The 22224-nt window shown below is 38.5% G+C and overlaps 1 protein-coding gene across 1 annotated transcript; it reads right to left on the bottom strand.

Annotated features, from left to right (window-relative positions):
* Positions 1–1477: 1477 nt before the first annotated feature.
* LOC145783707 (copper-transporting ATPase 2-like) lies at positions 1478–21390 on the bottom strand. Its single transcript, XM_082595596.1, has 20 exons — positions 21204–21390; positions 20073–20181; positions 18134–18249; positions 17539–17769; positions 16085–16862; positions 15455–15627; positions 14613–14774; positions 14152–14388; positions 13466–13699; positions 12709–12931; positions 12127–12296; positions 10849–10976; positions 7869–8052; positions 7035–7226; positions 6296–6424; positions 5697–5838; positions 5020–5207; positions 4161–4364; positions 3348–3568; positions 1478–2919 (listed from the first exon to the last, which is right to left on the bottom strand). The coding sequence occupies exons 1-20, from the start codon at positions 21306–21308 to the stop codon at positions 2577–2579; spliced, it is 4269 nt and encodes a 1422-aa protein (XP_082451722.1). The 5' UTR covers positions 21309–21390; the 3' UTR covers positions 1478–2576.
* Between the last annotated feature and the right edge of the window lie 834 nt (positions 21391–22224).

The following is a 22224-nucleotide window of genomic DNA, read 5'->3' as shown; positions in this document are numbered from 1 at the left end:
TACAGCCCTTTTCAAGCCTATTATAAGAAAATATTTTTAAAAGAAATATTGAAGAATAGCCGAAAACTTTAGCTTATTGTTTTTGTTTTTATGAAGTTAAATGTAGTGTTGTCTCTGCTGCTGTTGCTGGGTTATGTCTGTTTATGCTTTAAAAAAGCTTCCTCTCTACCCAAATTGTATTGATTTTAATTAGCCAATAAGAATTGATTTGATTTTTAATTTCGAACTCCAGCGAAACGTAATTTTACCGTCAATTAGAAAGAGTGATTTTTTTGAGAAAAAAGTGGTGTTAAGCAGTGAATGGAATTTGTTAAAAACAAAATTTTAGAAAAAAAAACAGGAATTTGTCATTAAGCTAATCACAATTTTTTTTTTACTTTTAGTATCCAAATTATTGTATTTTGGATCCATCTCACATGATTGTTATATCAGTTATTTCGTTTTTCATCAAATAGAAAAAGGCATGTGACAACAGCGTCTAAGTTAATTCTAGTCTAGTTTAATTTCTAATCTAATTTGTGAAAACTTGGGTAGCTTTAATTTAAATTTCACTCTAATTTGCCAAAATTTGAATAGCTCTAATTATAATCGAACTTGGAGAAGGTAAAAAATTTAAGTTGTCCAAGATTGTGATGCAATGCAGCCACATTGGTGCAAGAAAATAAGCAGCCTTTAATTGAGTCCATGACGTGGTTGAGTCCGTTTCTTGCATCTTACTGTTGTGTACAAAATTATTGCAATCTTATTTTGTGCAAGCAATTTATGATTTCATGAATGCTGATCCTCCCTTATTGAAAAAAGTTACAAAAACCTTAAAATATTCATGGGCTGAATCTGTTAAATAATTTTTTTTTTTCTTGTTTTTTCTTTAGCCGTAATTTTTTTTTTACATTGGCCTAAGCCTCTAATTGTCGAAAAGGATGTAAACAATCTTTCAAGCGTAAAACTCTATTTGCATTTTACTTGCTGACAAATCTCTTTTGGGGCGATAAAAATGGAGGAGGACTACTATACAGACGACTCTTTCACTGGACACACTCGGGCCAGAAAGCAGCTACGCCTAACATTTTGAAAATTAATGTTTTTAACACTATGAATATAAATCCTATCTCGGTAGACCTGTTTTCATTATCTCGGTTACTAAAAAAATATCCCTTCAAAAAGTGTTTTTCCTTTTTAAGTTTCTTGTTTTGGCGCGTCACTTAAGCATGATATCTAGGCTACCGCTTTACTCCAATCAACTCTACGCTTCCAATCTTTTCACTGAAATGCAGCACAACATATGGCTCATCTCAGGCCTATCCTACAATCTTGCTTGGTTCTAAAACTAAAAGTTGTTGCGCAGTCCGACGAGGCCGTTTTACTGTCGTAAAGCGTGACAATTACCGCACATAGGCTAGGCCATGCTGTGTAGAAGCTGTACTCTACATTTCACTTTCATTCAAGTTAGAAGAAATGAATTTAACAGATGAAACTATACATTACAAGCAATCTCGTTAATATTCAGCACAAAAAATAAAAGTGGCATTCAACTGAAGATAAAACGTAAAGATATTCCATGGCACCGTTTTCTTCGGCCTCTGTAGGCTACGACGCAAAGAACGACATTTGTCGGCAATCTGTGGGGCAAATAAAACTCCTGAAAAATAAACAAGTGCAGGCTGACACGAAAACTACATAATGCATGCACACGAGAATGCTGTCAAGTGATTTCCTTAGCCAAGGTGAAAAAATAGTCTACACTTTAAGAGCATCGTACCGATAAAGAAATAAAAATTGCAATATGCTTCGGTATTTAGTTCGAGGAAATTTCAGTTAAAAATCGAGATACAACAAAATAAATTGCAACAGAATTAAATTAAAAAAAAAACTTCAAGGGATGAAAAGTGTAGTGATAAGCACCAATGTTCTTCAAGATATAAAGTTGAAATACATAGCAAACTCTAGCGATTAAATCAAAATAAACGGTGTGCAATCATTAACAATTCAATTTACATCAGTTCCACACCACATGGGCAAGCAATAAGCGTATGTTTAATGGTCATAGTCTACCTCAGCTGTCACAAGTCGAATTAGTAAAACCGTAAGATATTATCTATGGTAAAACATAGCGTCAAGGTTGACGACTTACAGCAGCTGACAATGAAATGGTATTAACCCAGGCAACATGCGCCTTTATCAACAGAAAGAAAGCGGACTTTGCAAAATGGGCACAAGATATTTTAATGAAACGGTAAGACATAAACAAACCAAGGATGAAGTTATTAAGGTCACTTTGAGCGTTACAACGATACATGTTTCCAATGCATGAACGAGTTGTAAAAGGTGATGACCAAAATAGAAAAAAATGGAACCGTGTAACAAATATTGATACAAAAAGTATATAAGATCTGATGATAAAATGATATAAACGAAAAAGATGAAAGTTCGGAGTAGCTTCAAGTTACGCGAACACTGCAGTGCTGTGTCACGTGAGAGCAAATGTACATTGTACACGTACAAAATGTCCTACTTTTCAGTAAATCACCATAAAGAAAGGCGTGACGTAAGGGCATTTGAAAACTGCACCAATAGGTTTAAACCATATCTTGTCTTTCATCTCTCATTAATAACGTCATTTGTTGTTCCATCTGGTTGTTGCCGGATGGAACTACAACTCCGGAACGTGTTCCGCTGGATATTTTTCCGGATAAACTTTTTCCAGAAACACTCCCTTGTCCGTCTTCCAAGATAGAAAGAGAGTGTAAGGAAGCGACCACTTTATTCTTGAAGGTCGTGATCTGTTCGGAGAGTGACCGTGCCGAGGGCTTCAGGGCGCCCTCAACGCCAGCAACAACCTGTACTTGATGGTCAGCCAAGATGTCAGTGGCATTTATGTAGTTGGGCTCTCCAAACCGGCTTGGTGACGGCTTCTTGTACCTGGGTGTATTGATAATATTATTTACCTGTACCCCGTTAGAGGTTCATGGTTATATTTGTGCTTTCTTAACCAACTGAGCTATCGGGCTGCGGCCCCGATAGTTACTTAAGCGCCTGACTGTACAAACGAAGGAACCACAAGATCAAGTGACGCTGGTTCGACTCCATGGGTGTGCCCTTGAACAACGCATTTCATTACAGCTCTACACGCAGTGGCAACTAGTGGATGGAATAATAATTCACAGACAACAACTGGAAACTTCATTCAGCAAAACTAGGTGGCCAGGTCTGCGTCAGTCTTTCAAAGCTTCCAGGACTACGAGTATACGACACTGCAGGGATAAAGCTCTCAAAGCAGCTTTCTCAGTCCGAGGATGAACGATGAAGATTCAATCAACCAATCTTACAAGAATTAAAACTTAACTTACAGTTTCAAGAACAGAGATGACATCACCACTGAGACTGAGCTCAGAGCCATGGCAGCAGAGCCCATCCATGGCTCCAGGACGACACCTAGCGGGTAAAATACACCAGCAGCAAGCGGAATCCCGAACAGGTTGTAGATGCAAGCGTAGAAGAAGTTCATACGGATCCTACGGATGACGTGCGTGGAGAGGTCTATGGCCGCCACCACATCCAGTAAGTCGTTCTGAAATGCGAGATTTTGTTGATGATTGATCTAAACTGGATCCAACGTAAAGAAACACTGACAAATACCTTATAAAAACATAAAACTGATATCACGTCGTATATACACAACCCCAGACAGAAAATCAGTCATTTTTTACATTGATTCAATGTCTGCAGACGTTGAATCAATGTAAAAATGACTGATTTGCTGTCTGGGACCTATCTTCACGTTACGTATTACATGATACAAGCAATAACAAAATTTGAGCTTTAACCGGTTCATCAAAAATGAAGTGAAACATGAGCCTCCATTCCATCAACACTTCTTGTTTTGCTTTAACCTTTTCACGTAATTCTAAACAAATATGTTGGTTTTATAGAAGATGCACAAGCAAAAATATACCGTGGAAGTTGAAAATGAACACGCTAGATAACGGTAAAAATTGTGAGAGTGTCAGACCAAAGTAGCTTCTGGGATGGATGTTAAAGAGTACATAAATTTACTGTAAAAAAACGCAAAAGCTGCTCTTTAGACGTTGAAACAATGTAATAACGGAAACCTTTGTTAGTTGGGAATGTCACCAAGTCAACGAAACTTGGCATCGACTTACTTTGATTAAAACCACATCTGCCGCTTCCACGGCAACATCGGTTCCAGTTCCAATTGCTATCCCGACGTCAGCCTGTGCCAACGCTGGCGAATCATTCACTCCGTCGCCCACCATCGCCACCGTGCGGCCTTGCGCTTGCAACTGACGAACCTTGTCGACTTTGTGGGAAGGGAGCACTTCAGCGTATACCATTCGTATTCCAACCTGGTGACGTCGTTAAACCAGGTTAGAAGGGTGTGGCTAATTATAATTTTTACGTACTTGCACAAAAACAACGAGGTTTCTACAACATGAAAGTTGAAAATGTCCCATTTAGACCATTTTGTATTTAAATTTAACCTATGTTAAGTTGTTTTTTTCATGTGTTTAAGATACAATGGCGATAACTATACATGGAAACCCTTGTACAAATCATTTCCTATTTCGTGATGCACCATAGTGGGTACGGTGTAAGAATCAGACGATAATTCGTGTTAAAAACGAAGATATGTATATTAAAGGTTCATTATGCTTTGAACCGCCGGCATAGGCCTAACTAGTGGTGTCACATAAACATTTCCAGAACAGGTTCTCTCACAAGCAGCATACCATACTGGTTTAATATATATATAGTCACACCTAGGCGTGTGTAAACACACGCATTTTTACAACAAGTTTGCGGATGTCATTAAAAATCCAAGAACGGGTTCGCACAAACCAATGCGAACCCTCTTAAATCACCAGTAGACACCACCGAATGTCCAAGGGTTGTCTGGTATATTATGCTTAACTGAAATTGTGTGGCGGCGAAAGGACTAAAGCAGTGTTGCCAAAAGCGTACGCAACCTGACGGGCAATCGTTGTGATAAGCTTACGCAACCTGACGGGCAATCGCTGTTGCTGTTTTCTTGTTGTCTCCTGTCAGCAAAATGACGTCAATACCCATGCGGTTGAGAATGTGGACAGCCAGTGACGCTTCTTTCTTCACGGTGTCAGCGATGGCAAGCATTCCTTCGAGGCGGTTGTCTACTGCTGTCAGTATGGCTGTGTAGCCACACTCCTCTTGAACTGTTACAAAAATGTAGGTAGTTTTAAGATGTTGAATTGTCGCTGATTTAAAAAAATATATTCTAGATTGAATTCATCATTATCATGAACCAATGTATAATCAAAATTGGTTGATGATGATGATGAATTCAATCTAGAATATATTTTTTTAAATCAGCGACAAACGCAGATCAACCAACATTTTTCCGTGCAACCTGTACTCACATTAGAATTAGTATTATAGCATAGTTCAAGTCCTCTTAAGGTATATTAATGTGGCTATACTAAAACAACATAGGCTACTTTTACTTTCGTTAACAACCTTTCGTTAATGTACGTTCAACCTACTTAAAACAACTTAAAATGAAAGAAAACTCTATACAAGAGGAACTATCCATGTCTAAAAATCCCGTTCAATGTCTTGTAGTCATGACATGTAAGAGAGCTTGCTTCAGGGCTTTTATTCTAAATAAATGATGACAAAGTGTTTTAGGTGTTTTATTTTCATGCCTGTCATGACGCCATCAACGGCAAGAGGGATCGGAATCCCGTTTCTTCGCATCCACTCCCTGTTTCCGATGAGGACGCAGTGGGCGTCTGGAGTTGTGGAGGAACCAGGAAACTCTTTGGGATCGATCTTTTCATCTTTCTCCTTTGAAGAGCAAATAAAACAGTGAAAAAACGATGACTAAACGTTGCAATTTGAATGCGAAATTGTTACACAAGTCAACCACACCAAACTCATGCTGCAGCAGACTCTACACGTATGCAATCAAAAGTTGAGAAAAACATTCTAGGATGAAGACTTTCATAACCAGGTAGATGATGACCTCTCACAAACATCCGAAAGAAGTCATTGATGGTGACCGAAGTGTGTCACTCATTGTGAAACACATTTACATCAAGAGACTTTCTTAGTTAACTTCGCAGCTCGTCCGGTTGAAGTGGCGAAGTCCACAGTTGGATTTCCTGACTTGGTTTGGGTCCGCATCAAATGCCATCAATAACATCAATAGCTCCACTGCAATGGCTAACATTCTGTTCAAGTAAAATAAGCTCAATTTTTTTGTTTCAGACTAGTTTTTAGAAGAAGTGATCCCAAGACGTACCTGGGTTCCTGCAAGAGCGTTGTCGCTATTACGCATCACAGTTTGTATCCCGGACACATTGCACTGGATCCCGCATCCGGGGATCACCTTGAAATCCGTGACACTTCCCAATGCGGCCACTTTTAAGACCTGTCAATGCACACAATTGGAAGGCTCGTCCAGTGAATAATCAAGAGGATTTGCACAGACAATTAGTATTGTCACTAGATTGCTATAATTATATTGCAGAGTTTACAATAGCACTAAAAGTATTTCATTTCTGCAAGCCCAAGTATCCATATTTTGCGTGCGTTGAAAATAAATTGTGACTGCAAATTTGTGCTGTAAAGCATGAAAAAAAGGAAAATGTTTATGAAACATCAACAACGTTCCAGCTAAAAACTACATCTTTCAAAATAATGTTTGTTTTAATGGAGTGATGGTTTGAAGAACATAGCAAAGTCTATAGTAAAATAAGATGAATACAAATCGGACTATAATCTTTTCACAATCGTTCTTCAAATATGCCTTCACGCTGGAGGAACACATCCTTTGTTCTGTGGGTGAGTGCAAATAAGTCATTCCAAAGCTACACGAGCAATCGCGTACTTTCGATCCGTTGGTTTTCTTTGTTTATCAGAAAAAATTGCGCTTCAAAAATATTTTAAACTTTGCCTGATGGACGCTTTTTGGCAGTCTTGTAAAACTTCCTCTGGTTATTGCAATGACAACTTTGTGAGCTCATCTCACAAACACTTACTTCTTTCGCCCTTTTGACAACAGCGGAACCCAGCGGATGTTCACTAGCATTTTCAGCGGTTCCGACAATGGCCATTAAGTGGCGCAGTGACATGTCGCTTCCCCCTTCCGGCACGCTGCACAGCCGCTCCAGGACCACGCGTGGCTCCCCGTAGGTGATGGTTCCTGTCTTGTCAAAGACGACGGTCTTCAACTGAAAACAGCCCAGTAGCAAATGTTAAGTCAGTTGGCTGAGTGGTGAGAACATCAGCGCGACGTTCGAAAGGACGTGGGTTCGACACCGCTCTAAAGCACAGAGCTGTGCTTCGCCAAAGACACTCAATAACATGACAAAATAGTTAGAAGTAGCGGACCCGAAGACTACAAGTCCCTTCGCTGCTTCTAGTTGCCTGTTGTGTTGCATCTAGAAACGCAGTGTATTGTATGCTGTATGCTGTCGCAATGGGCGCTTGCTAAACCACGATTTTTATTATAATTATTATCATTAAGAGCCAGGGGCTCTATCCACTTTCAGAATTCGGGGGGGGGGGTGATTTTTAGACAGTGGGCTAAAATCGTCTTAGTTATTCCAAACCACTCCAATAAGTGGGGGGGTGATCACCCCCTCACCCCCCCCCCCTCCCCCCTTGGATACAGCCCATGTTGAGAGCAGGCGTTCTCAAAACTCATCTTTAGTGCAACTGTGCCAACAACGCACGTAAAAATAAAGTTTTATTAACACAACTTTCTACATTGAGGAAAAACTTCAAAATTTAGCCTGTGGCAAAACCGACGTGAAATCAAGAAAGAAATAATCCTTAAAGTGAGCAGTGAATTAGGTTCAGAAAAATTTTACCTTATGTGATGTCTCCAAAGGTTCCCCTCCTTTTATCAATATCCCATTTTGTGCTCCTACCCCTGTACCTACCATGACCGCAGTAGGAGTCGCAAGCCCCAGGGCACAGGGACAGGCAATGGCAAGGACGGTGATGGCAGTTTGAAAAGCGAATCTGACAACGGTTTCATCAAACGAAAGATATCTGAAGAGAGTAATCGAAGTTGAAAAATATCAGTTTCATATTTCAGCGCCACCGGTTAAGTAGCAGTTTCGTATGGAATTTTTACACTTGAAACTCGTTGTCTTTTCGCCAGTTTTTAAATATTCGTACTGGTAAAATTCCACACTAGTAAACTGTGTTGAAACCATCGGGTAGTGCAGTCCATGAACAGTTTAAAATCAAATGATCAACAGTTTGCCTGTTCTTTCGCATTAGTTGATCTCACCGGTTCAGTGCAATCAACCGATGGATTTATTAAATTATGACTGAACGGCAGAGTGAAGGTTAACCACCATCGGACATACAGTAGATATTTTACAACTGAGACTCTACCGAAAAAGAGATAGGTATACTTCGACTGCCACGGCAATGGCATTGAACTTTTATCGCATAGCTACTAGGGTGGGTCGAAATTTGGACTTTTTCTCTAATTTCATTGCTACAAACTTTTTTTCTTGCGAATAGTCATAAAACGACATTCCTGAAAATTTGAGCTTGATCGGACATCGTCTTCATTTCTAAAAATCGCGATTTATAAAGGTACCTGAAGCGATTTTTTCGAGGCTTGAAAATGCATTGTTTTTAATAGGAAGTTGTTTTCACGAGATTTGAAAACGTCATAACTTACTTAATTCTTATTGTAAAAAGATGATTTATGCGTCCACAGATTCAATATAATTAGGAGAATCCAATTCATTGTGTCCTGACTCCGAAAAAGGTTGACGTCATCAATGACGTCATTAAACAGTAATTTGGAAATAGCGATAAAACTGATAATTCTACATGCTTCATCTCTAAGTTATTTGATAATAAATTGATGTACTTTCCAAACATAAACATCATGCTGGTACTTGATGACGTAATTGATGACGTCACCCACTTTATTAAAATGAAATTGTTAAGATAGCATCAAGAACAGGTGGCAAGATTTTTGTTCGCGAAAAACACTACAGTGTTGTTCAGAAACCTGAAAATCAGTATTTAACTGTTGTCAGTCCAATATCAGGAACAGCTGAAGATATTACAAATGCTCTCATGGACTGTATCAAAAAATATAATATGGTGCATTGTGTCAAAGTAGTTGGGTGTGATTCCGTGAATGTAAACACTGGATTTAAATCAGGTGTGATAACTGGACTGGAACAACGCCTTGGTCATCGTGTGAGTTGGTTTATACGCATGTTGCACAGTTGCATCCAATAAGTTACCCCTTCGACACGTCTTCGCTACATTAGATGGACCTACCAGTGGTGACACACCATTTAAAGGGCCAATAGGGAAGCTTCTAAGTAGAGTTGAATTTGAAGAAGTCAACCCTTTATTTGTGCCTGTGAATATGGGGCCAGGAAATCGTTTGCTACCGGAGCACATAGTAAAAGATCTATCGCCTGATCAAAAGTATCTGTACGAGATTACCAATGCCATTAGGAATGGCTATGTTTCATCTAAACTGATGTACGCAAAGATTGGTCCGTTAAATCATTCGTGGTGGCTAACTTTCGCTTCACGTTGCTACAAACTATACATCAGTGATCACAAATTGCCAAGTGACATTGCAGAAAACTTGAAAATAATTGTTGCGCATATAGTCATTCAATATGCCTCATGTTGGTTCAATATAAAATGTGAACCATTGTACAAAGACGGACCAAAGCATATCCTTAAATCATTGCAGTGCTGTTCACTTTTGCCTGATAAAATTCGAGACATTGCGTTGAAATATGTTAAAAAGAATGCCTATTTTGCACACCCGGAAAGGCAGTGTGGAACAAATCTTTAAAGAGCAATATTGTTATTTAAAATCAAGCGAATCATAACTAATTGATAACGATCCATTATCTATCACAAACACGCAGTATTTTCCAAAAGCCATCATAATGAAATGTAATTTAATAATGTAGATGACGTCATCAATTACGTCATCAAGTACCAGCATGATGTTAATGTTTGGAAAGTACATCAATTCATTATCAAATAACTTAGAGATGAAGCATGTAGGATTATCAGTTTTATCGCTATTTCCAAATTACTGTTTAATGACGCCATTGATGACGTCATCATTTTTCGGAGTCAGTACACAATGAATTGGATTCTCCTAATTATATTGAATCTGTTGACGCATAAATCATCTTTTTTCAATAAGAATTAAGTATGTTATGACGTTTTCAAATCTCGTGAAAACAACTTCCTATTAAAAACAATGCATTTTCAAGCCTCGAAAAAATCGCTTCAGGTACCTTTATAAATCGCGATTTTTAGAAATGAAGACGATGTCCAATCAAGCTCAAATTTTCAGGAATGTCGTTTCATGGCTATTCGCAAGAAAAAAAGTTTGTAGCAATGAAATTAGAGAAAAAGTCCAAATTTCGACCCACCCTAATAGCTACCCTTTAAAGAGCATCTTCCGTTTTTGCAACTGTAAAGCTGAGGAACAGACTGAAAACCACATCATCAGCGTCTACGGTACACTGTCCATCAGGTGTCAGTTGGAGAAAACCAGCGTGTATTGGATGGAAAGACAACTCGCTGATCGGATATCGTCGTTTCATTAATTCGAATCGACACTCCTGGTTTGAAGTGGTCAAAGAACATATCTACAAGCCTCGGGACATTACAAATGAATTGCTAAACCACGAAAATCAAAACATAAACAGGTTTTGCTTTGCCATGAGTTGACCAAGCAATAACAAATGCCAACAATGGACAATTTCTAATCACGTTTCTATAAAGCCTGCATAAAGGGATTTAAAGTTTCTCAATCCGACTAAGACCACTCACCGATGCTGGTCAATAAATGGATCCAGTACATCAGGTTTGGTAAATCCAACTATCACCCAAATGACCAAAGTTATCGTAGAAATGATAATAACACCAGGAACAAAATACCCAGCTATTTTGTCAGCAACCTGAAACAAATATTGCATGATGTAACACACAAATTAACATCTGGCCTTGAAGTGATGAAACCGGGATCAGGACATTCTAGCGCGCCAACCTGGTGCAATACATTTTCCGTACCGACAATCCGACATGTAGAAAAGCCATGCCATTGCATGGTACATCTCACTGTAAAACTATTTGAATTCTATTTCAGTAGTTTTCGACTTTTTTGGACCACGGCACATCAAAGAATTTCGGACTCTACCGCGACACATTGACTTAATCTGTCAATCTTTCAAAATATTGCTTTTTACTAACTTTTCAGTTGAAACTGCCAATCGAAGAAACTACACATGGTAGAAGTTATGTAAAGTTAGCTTTACTTTAATGAACAAGTAAACCAGCAAAATCATTTACTTTTACTGTAATGTAAAAGTTGTGCTTGCTTTTGCTTACAAATAGTTTTGATTCGCGGCTTGACATCAGATGGGAGTGGTCTGATTATAATTATAATCAAGTGATTGACGCAGTTAATTTCGGTTTTGTGTAAGACAAAAGTACATGCTCCTTTCTAAACTAAAGTGACATTTCGCAACATTTGCGCCAAGGCTGCAAGTCCTAGACTCTAGGTTTTCATCCATTTATTATGACTCTAGGTATTTCATCCATTGAGCACGTCTTGCCATATGCAGATATTTTTTTTATACATTGTTGAATTCTCGCCAACGTGTTTTTCGCTGCACTTTTGGTGACGCAAAAAGTTATCCAATATTTGAAACAAGAAAGCGCAAGCTATGAACAAACAAAAAACTAACCTGCCATTGGAAATAAGATAATATCATAATACAATTATAATGCATTGTGATTATTATGCGTTGAGATGTTCTCGTGACAGGTTGGCCGCGGTAAAATGTCACGCGCCAGAACATCGAGTAACCCGATAAATCGATGACATTTGACTGATTGTGAAGCTTTTACAGCAATATTTATGGTGGTATTTCTGTGCCATCGTCTATTCTCTGACAAAGCTTTTGTCAAAAATGCATAAAATTCAAAAGGACACAGAAACCGAATCCATATGTTTCCGATGTTGAGCCCAATGCGCTATACCACTGCGCCACATTGAATTATTCTCCACGATTTAAATGCAATAAAAAAAAAACTGGTGGAGCCCACCTGCTGAATCGGCGCTTTGGATGTCTGCGCTTCTTCAACTAATCTGACAATCTGCGCTAAGGCGGAGTCACTGCCAACATGGGTGGCTTGTATCAGCAAGGCACCATTCATATTCAGTGAGCCACCAATGACAGATGAACCTGGTTTCTTTGTCACTGGCATTGATTCACCTGCAAAGTTAAGAAAGACATTTGCAAATGAAATTAACAACACGTCTGCTATTCAAATCGCAATAAAGTGATAGTCCACAATTTGAAAAAATCACTGAAGACATTCAAAGAAAAAGTGGCTAAAAACGATACAGAACTGTTGTAAAGGTAGTCAATTTTCCCAACCGTAGGGTTGGTGTTGCTTTTTTAACAGGCGAAAGTTAAACCTTTGAATGCTGAGGATTACCGTTAAGAAATAAGTCAACGGGGGTGTGAGTCAGAAACAGTTTAGATTTGTTGCCGAAATACAGCGGCATTCTGAAAACAAAAAAATCTGCTGCTCTTTAAAAAAAAAAGAAAAACAATGAACACATCGGAATGTTCCACTTTACCAAAGGGTAAAACTACGAATAAAAGCCAAGATTATCCTCACCTGTGATGACAGATTCGTCGGCCTTTGATGTTCCCTCCACCACTTTTCCGTCGGTTGGTATCTTCGTTCCAGGCGTCACCCTCAAGTAATCGCCTCGTTGCACCAAAGCAACAGGGATGATTTCCTCTTTCAATACCGTGGTACCGTCGCTGTCAAAGGTTATTAATGTGGCAACAGTTGCTTGTAGCTGCATAAGCTTGCCCAAAGCTTCAGAGGTTTTGCCCTGATAAAAGAAGCACGTAAGTTCACTCCTTTCGGTACAGAATGTTTTTAATTTCGCTGTTTGATAATATAGTCAACACTCCAGATCACAAAATTCTTCGTTGGTATTCTGTCCGAAAATGTTGAATCAATATTAAAAACTAATTTTGCTGGCTAGAATGCAATAGCAAATATAATCCAAGCAGCAAAAGTTGCCTTCTTTAAATTGCTTCAACGCTAAGACATTGAAAAATGTCAAGATGACAACTTTTTCCAAATGCGGAGTGATTAAGTACAACCACATTTCAATAATGAATGTTTTTTTATTTATTACTATTACTTATTGTTGGCATTTTACTGTTATATATTGTTGGCATCTTCAATTTTTAGACTACCTGACAAAAAGTAACCTGAAAATTGAAGATGCCAACAATAGAAAGAGATGGAGAAGTCGCTGCAAACTGGTCGACCCTAATGTTTCAGGATGAAGATCAGGCTTCTTTGGAGTAATATTGGTGATGATGGCTATTACTATGTACCTTGGTTGCCCGCTCACCTTTGCAATATGCTCCAGCCATCGCCCGAGTGCAATGAAAACAAACAGCATTGGTGGAGTCTCAAAGAACGTTTTCGGGCTTCCAGTAGCTCGTTGTGCCATGGCAACTACGACAATGATCACGGAATACGAATAAGCAATCACCGTAGACATGACAATCAACACATCCATGTTGGCGGTGCGATGCTTCACGGCGATGTAGGCTTGCACATAGAAGTACTTCCCGGCGTAAAGCTATTTGAATAAAAAGAAAACGGCATTTTTAAGTAAAAGTCGACACAATAAATGTCTAATAAAGTGGTTCTACACAGTGTTGCCAACCGTTACCAAATGTATTTTAGTTCGGTGTCAAAAATTCCTCAATTCTATTCTCACTCTTTCATGGCAGAGCGTCTCTGAAAAGGTATTTAAATCGGTTTGGTTACGTTTTAGTGACGTTTATCCACCAGTTTTTAGTTAAACCTTAAAAGAAGTCTTTGCCCTCCGAAAGCCAGTGTTGCCATGCCAAGGTTTTCCACCAGCCCATTCTTGCTAAAGCTTCAAAATACCGTACCCTTAATTACGGTTTCATGCCCCAACTTGAAATTTCCCAATATTAGGGACATAATTAACTACCTGGCAACACCGGTGCGCTAGAAATTTAATTTCAATCGATTGCCAATTCTTTCACCAATGAAAAGACAGACCTGCACGGGAGTGGAGAGTAAGAACATGAGCAAGTTTTGCAAGCTCAGCCCTGGGACGACAATGTATGGATTTTTGTGTGTCCCAGACACTCTGTAATAAATCATGATGATCATGACAGGTACACCAAAGATTAGGGCGGCAAGGAAGGAGCGACGCCATTGGCGGATTTGTACGGAGTGACCAAGGCCAGCAACCCGTCCGTCGTTTGTTTTTGGTGACGCACTAAAACCGGTCGTCTGCGAGAAAACGCACTGTTTTATGAGAAGATTCTTCAACGATAAAGTCTTGTTTTCATATTTAGTAAGGTGGAGTTTGGACTAAATTTAAAGGCAAGAAAAACAAACACAACAACGCTGGCAACCAGCGAAACAGTTAAATGTGGAGTGGAATTTCTCTGTAGAAATTGCACCCATGTTGAAGTTTCATCTGCAATCTAAATTTAACTAATAGTTTTCCCCACCTCAACAATTTCTATGATGTCTCTAATTCCAATCAGATCAGGATCAAACTTGATCGTTGCGCTGCCAGAAGCGAAACAAACAGAAGCATGTGATATCCCCGTTACGTCATAAAGTCGAGTTTCAATCATGTTGGCACAAGACAATGAGGACATGCCTGAGATCTGTAAAATCAACAGTTTCGAGTTCGACAACATACAGTTTTGCATGGCAAATTCTTATGCTGTAAGTCAAATAGATGAAAAAAATAATGTTAAAATGGATTGAATAATCATCTAAATACAATACTTTTAAATCATGATACAAACGATAACTCTGCTATGTTGTCAGAAAGATCAACAAAACCCATGACACAGCAGAACGAGAGTCATGGCGGACAAAACGATAATGTAGTTTTATTGAAATTGCATTACAGTGCGTGGTAGAAACTTTTTGTCCGAATTCGAGCATATGGCTCAAGTAAACAGACGCTAGAATGCCAATATTCGTGCTTATTTTTCAAGCACAGCCTTGTCTCGACGACACAAAGAGTAGAACCAAGAACAGCCAGTTCCAACTTCGATCACACAGTCACAAAGATCGTACAACAAAACGAGATGGCGACGTTAACTTTTCGTACTATGTAGTTTTTTTAGTTCAGTTTATTTCTTTAGAAATTGAAACACTAGCCAGCGGAATCACTGCTTTTTACGTTGTTTCAACGCCATCCAGTAGTAAAAACAACGTGAAAAAGAACTGATTTGCTGAATGGAAAGATGATCATCTTCGAAGTGTTCAATACATTATGATTCTAGCAGTGGTTGAGTACAATAACTTTAAATCACTCAAACGATGCGTAACTCACATCAAGCTCCACGTGACCAGAGTTGCCAACACTCTCTTGAACACTTGCACCAAAACCCAGGTCTCCAACCAGTTGCGCTATTTTCTCAGGAGACAGCAAGCTTGCTCTGTACGTAACCTCGGCACGGCCAGCCATTAGACCAACCAAGATCTTGACAATCCCCTCTTCTCGCCCTGACAAATCAGGAGACGTTAAAATATTTCATGGCATCATTTCCTTGCTTTCTATACTCCCACATGATGTCGAATACGATGCACAGTGTATTTCAAATAAAAAAAAGATATTTTCTGCTGTCTGGGAAACGCATTTCATGGTTCTAACCGCTCTTCAAAGAGTGTCACATCATTATTATTTAAACAAACCCTTGATTGAGTTTCACATCGAATCTTGGTGAGAGTGCATCAGGTGATATTCTCAAATTAAAAAAAAAAATCAATTTTAAAAAGGCAACTTTTGTTGCCTGAGACGGCTGAGCATAAAATCCTTTCACTTAGAAGTGAAATCATCATTTTACATTGATTCAACGTCTGCAGACGCACTCAAATCGCTTTCGCAATGGCTCATAAAATTCTTCCAACAAACAGAGACACATCACTCACACGAAAGAAGAAGAAATCAAATAATACAAACCTATGTTTCTCTCTATGTTGTTGACACAAGAGGCACACGTCATCCCTGTAATGGCGATAAAGCAACGTTCTACGTCATGGTCCATTGGTATTTCAATGTTTTTCTTAGAAGTAACTTTCTGTTTTGCGATAGCAACAGATTTTTGCTTTTGAAAACCTCGTTTCGTGTCGTTTTCTGAATGTGGTTGTGCAAATGGTACAGGGGCGACAGCCTTTTTAGATAGATTTGGCGTGGGTTGAGAATTCTCCAACAAAGCACCTGTGGCGTCGGTTGAAGGAGAATAAACAAGTCTGCTGTCATTACTGTCTTCCGGGAGGTACTTCTTCCCGTTTGGAAGGGTCGCTGTAAAGTTTAAATTCCTCAGCTCGTTTGCCAGACTTTCGGGATTCAAAAGGCTGTCGTTGAAATATATCTCTGCTGCTTTGTCGTCAAGTGACACTTTAATTGAACGAACACCGGATATTGCCTGAAGGTTTTCTTCGATTTTACGCACGCATGAGTGACAGTGCATGCCTTCCACGCCAATCACGATCTTAGATATGTGTTCCATGTGTTTAATATCGCTCGTATCACATGGAGTTGTGTTGGCAAAGTGATTGCCTTGTTCATTGCCTCTCTTTGAAACTGCGTGAGGAGTTGTGACTGCACGGTTGTCTGGAGTGAGCATACTTTGGATATGCGCTTCAAATCCCATATCTTCAATGGAATCTTTGATTTCTTCAAGCTGTATAAGCTCGTCGTTGTATTCCACAGTTGCCTGTTGCAGCTCTAAGGAAACCTGAAAAAATGCAAAACAAGAAGACAATTATACAATTTATCCTGACTAAAATAGCAAGAAATAGTGATTTTTAAACTCACAGACAGATACGACTTTTTTTTATCAAAACTTTAACTGAATTACAAATATCTCACAACAAGTCTTCATGATGTGATTAGCACGTCGTGTATTCATCAAGATGGTAAATGTAACTAAGTGGATAGAATGATATGGTAAATGTAACTAAGTGGATAGAATGATATTCAAGCAACGCACTTTGATAACAAGCAGAAGATTCACTGGGTCAATCTCGATGACCGAGTCTAGGTTAGTGGTTCATAGTTTACACAAGTATGCAAATCTGCCACAACTAGTTTCCTAGGCAGCTTTCATATTTCGAGGATAAAGAGTCCCAAAATAAATTGCACAACAGAACAAGCGCAGAACACGTGAAATGAATTAGTTGATTGGATTGACGAATTAGTTGCATAAAAACAAAGTATATACGCTGATTAGTTGATTCTTGTTTGCATTGCGTGTAGCCAAATGTAAGTAATGTAACAACTGTTGTCGATTTGATGTGAATTATTATTATTGCTGTAATTTACAATAATAACAGGCAGCACCTAAACTAAACTAGTACTTGACAGACAAATAAAACATCTCTCTTTCTCTCTGAAAGACTAGAGCAAAATACCTTAATGCTGTACACGCCAGTGTATGAGCCCACGTTCTGCTCAATTGAGTTCACGCATGAATTGCAAGTCATTCCTTTGATGGACATTAAGCCCGTGGAGGTGCGCTTTAAGACACCACTGGTGCTAATAGAAGCATCAAACCCCATGTCCTCAATCTCCGCTACCAGTTGCTCTGGGAGAACACGAGAAGGTTGATAACGGATGACTCCATGTTTGTTTTGCAATGAAACCTGTAGCAAAAGACATACCATAAATTTTAATCAAATAAAAATAAAAATTTTGTGCCACGCCACAGTCAATGCCATTCACTCACAGCTGTATCTTTTATGTCTTAAAAATCTAATTTCATAAAAAAACGACCTATAATATTCAAAGTAAAATCTTGCAGATGTATAGACACAAGATAACAAATCATTGGCAAATTGTCATCGTCTTACGTTATTTAGATCAAACAAAATCAAAAACTTAATATACATCAACGATTTAGCAACAAAGTTTACACAATCAATTTATTATTATTCAAATTTAGTGTGTGTATTTTATTTTGGTAGGTGCACATACTACTACAAATCTCAAATCGTTTAATATAATGACCTGAATACCATCAACCCCTTTCACTTTCGAAAGTTTACTTTCTATGGAATGAACACAGGCATCACAGGTCATCCCGTCAATGTTGATTACCACCACATTCTCTTCATCAGATGCATCTGTAAAGACAGTTATTGATTTCATGTTTTCTTTCTCGGTGGCTTAGTGGTTAGTGCGCCCGCCTCTGAATCGGTAGGCATGGGTTCGATACCTTGTCGGGTCATACCAAAGACTTTTTAAAAATGGTACTGAATCTAATTTCTGCTTGGCACTGAGTAATGAAGTGGATTCGGGTAATAATGTACTCAGTTGCGCCTCTATACGGCTGCATTGACACTGTCTGCTTTGTAAAGCGCTGAGGAGCAACGCATTCTGCGATGGATACAGCGCTATATAAAAACTAACATTATTATTATTATATTAACATTATTATTATTATTTCTTGTTTTAAAACACAAGAATAATCTTGCTCACAAATAAAAAATATGAAAAAGAAACAGGTGAACTATGCTCACTGATGAACTCAAACATATTTTATCATACACTCCTGACTTTCAGATTAACTGTTCTTGCGATACACTGATACAGCTTTAAAAAAAAAGGAGATCAAAGTTCAGTTTTTATGTGCAACTACATAAAATTTAGAATGCAATCAAGAACAGAACTACGAGGGAGAAAGTGAGCTCAGGAAATTTGCATATGAACAATGTGGTCCCAGTCACCCTCCCCAATCCCCCCTATAGCGCTAACCGACACCATGCGAAAACAGTTCAGTTGCTATGCCAGAAAATGCGGCGATCTCAGCTCTTCCATCGTCACGCGGTCAGAAAGACGCTTGGAACAAATCCACTGTACCATGACATTGTCGTTGCGACATAGCTGATTTTGCTCTTCGACAGTGGACAGTGATGGGTCAGGTTTCACTAGCATACAACTCCACATGAACAACAGGACACTTCTCACACATATATTACACATGACTGTGGCTACCAATGGGAATATTCCTGTCTGGAATGGTAGCGATGAGCTCAAGGAAATTTCCAGGCCAATTACACCTTTACACTGGTTATATCCAAGCAGCCTACTGATTGCCCAATCATGTCACCAAGATAGCAAAAGGAAGACATCACGTCAAATTCTAAATCACCAATTATATATAACCTTTTCAGCAGTTGGCTCCGAAACTACAGTTGCTTCATCGTGGTAGTTTTTGCATTTGTTAGAATTTTCCCTTAGAGGGCCACTAACCCCTGAACACTTGTGGTGAATTCATTTCTTACAATGAACACAGTAAATAGAGTTCCTTCCAACGCCTCACCGACACACTCCACATGGGAAATTCCCTCTTTCTTTGAACTGGAGGTTCTTACAGCTTGAGGAGTGTAGGATCTTAGTCTTCTTAACATTGATGTGGGCCTATAAGATTCAAGGCCAGCTTTCCATGCTAAGAATTTCTGATTCAACTCAGCAAGACGCTCAGCAGCAACAACAAAGTCATCCACATACCACATCTCCGAAGGACAACCACAACAAAAATCACGGGAGAGTACCTCCATCTGTTCTGTTCTCTCGTTTGACATGTAGTAGCTTAGATTGGCAATGCCTCCTCGTGCAGCCAAGATACGGTAGTTGGGTCCAGTAGTCGAATACCAGTGATTCCACTTGGGGGCCGTAAGATGGAACATTCGTGGAGTATGTGTTGCTTGTTTGTTCTACCGCTCCGCAGACACATATCGGCAAATTATACAACGTACAACTTTGATTAACCACTCTTCAATAACGACATATCACATAGCCCACTATAACAGATAACACTTTTCTTCGCACGCAATCAAAAGCCGTTTCCAGGTCAACAAAAACAAAGTGTTGAGCCTGCAAAATCTAATGCAGCCGTTTGAAACCAGTTATCAGTGCAATAATTATTATCGCATGCAAAGCTTACCCAAAAGCTTTGTGCCATACCCCATATTTTGAATAATTTCTAGAATATCATCGCTTTTGACTACATCACTTTCATATGAAACAAGTCCTGTGTTACTTTGTAAATCCACCTGACAAAAAATGATATTTGCTGTTTAGTGCAAAGCTCATTTGTAGTCATCAATTTATATAGAAACTACTATAGCTTGTGTTAAATCTTCATCAAAACATCAAAATTTACATGTGTTTAGCCACACATATACTGCATTTCATACTGTAGTTCACAAAATGATATAAAATACATTATTATATTCATTTTCAATATCTGCCAGTATATAATATGTCTTTCTGTTCTTGAGAATAGCTTTTTATCTATGAAATAAATATTCTTCACACAGATAACAAATACTTCATATGTTAAAGATTAATATTATTTTCATGGTCAAGGAATTTTGAAGTTGTGTTATTACTAACATGTGATTTATACAAGTCATGGTATTAAAGAAGGTTGAATATATAATTGATATTTATCATGTAAAATTTAAGATAAATATATACCATACACAAAATTAATCATTATTTAAACTTTCATAAGCCCACATCAGAGTATGATCAAAATATGCTCAAAACAAGGCAATTCATTAAGAATAACAAATTTCATGAAATAACGTACTGATTTATAGTCTTACCAATCTAACTGGTTCAATCTCAGCATAAATAATAATAATAATAATCGTGTTTTATTTGCGCCCATTGCGATAACACACAGTACACTGCGATCACAGATGCGACACAACAGACGACCGGAAACAGCGAAGTGACATATAGTCTTTGAGTCAGCTGCTCTCCTTATTTTGGCATGCCATTAAGTGTCTTTGCCTAGACAGCCGCATGCTCTTGAACGGTGTCGAACCCACGTCCTTTCGAACGTCGCGCGGACGTTCTCACCACTTGGCTACGCAGCCGACACATAAAGTTGCTCATTACACTTTTTAAAGTACCGTAGTAGTACCATGGAACTAATTTATTGTCAGCTGTGTGGCTGAGTGGTGAAAACATCTAAGCAACATTTAAAAGAACTATGATTGCGGTGTGTTGTATGTTGTCGTGATGGGTACAAAATCAATCATTATTGTTATTTAATTTCACTTACATTTGCATTAAGAATTCCATCTTTTTGTGCAAGTTCATGTTCGATGGCTTCCACACATGAGCCATCTGTCATGCCTTCAATGAAAACTTTGCTCAGTACTGCCATTCTTGGTGAAATGGAATACTTCACAGAGTACTTCAAATTAAGATTTTTAGTCACTTAACTTGTGATATTAAATGCTACATCAAACAGCTTTCAAGAATAAAGTAATCAAATATAAACGATGATAATTTCTTTGCGTTGGACCATCCTTAGCTTGATTATTCGATTCGTATATATTACAATTCATTGGAACCATTATTGCTTTAACCATTCTGGTTGGAACCATTCTATTTCTTGCTTGCTTGGAACCATTCTATTTGAATAAGGTTAAGATTGTTTATTTGAATAAGTAGTTATTTGAATAAGATTTCAAATTGGTTTTGTAATTGAATCATTGAAATTGTCTAAGTGTTTGAATAAAGAAAATGAATAAAGAAAAAGAAAGTTGCCCGAAATGCAGTAAAAAAGTTACAGTGGATGGAATTGCTTGTGACATTTGTGACTGTTGGTTTCATGCTAAATGTGTGAGCTTGACAAAAAATGCATTGCAAATTTTGTCAAGTCACAGCAGCAGTGCAACTGGTAGCAATGGGGTCATACAATGGTTATGTCCTGGATGCCAGAGAGGTTCAAAAAAGATTATGGATCATATAACCATCATTATGAACATTCAACAGGAGCAGAGACAAAAAATAGAATTGCTAGAATGTGAAGTAGGCTAACCAAGCTATATTCGCTGATAGAAACTGTTGAAGAAAAACCCTGTGAAAAAAACTCTCAAGTTGTTGAATTGCATGATGAAATGCAAAAGCTAAAGCTGGATGTTCAGGAAGATATGGACAAGCAAAGAAGGCAACTCAATGTAGTGGTTTTTGGGGTCGGTGAATCAACATATGAAACTGAATCACAGCGGCATGAGTCTGAAGGAGACAACCTTTCTGCTGCGGTGGAAGAGGTTATCTCACACAAGATTTGTATG

The sequence above is a fragment of the Aplidium turbinatum genome, chromosome 14 (assembly GCF_918807975.1).
Source record: "Aplidium turbinatum chromosome 14, kaAplTurb1.1, whole genome shotgun sequence".
Classification (NCBI taxonomy): domain Eukaryota; kingdom Metazoa; phylum Chordata; class Ascidiacea; order Aplousobranchia; family Polyclinidae; genus Aplidium; species Aplidium turbinatum.
The sequence above is the reverse complement of the archived record's forward strand: the minus strand, read 5'-3'. Positions and strand labels throughout refer to the sequence as shown.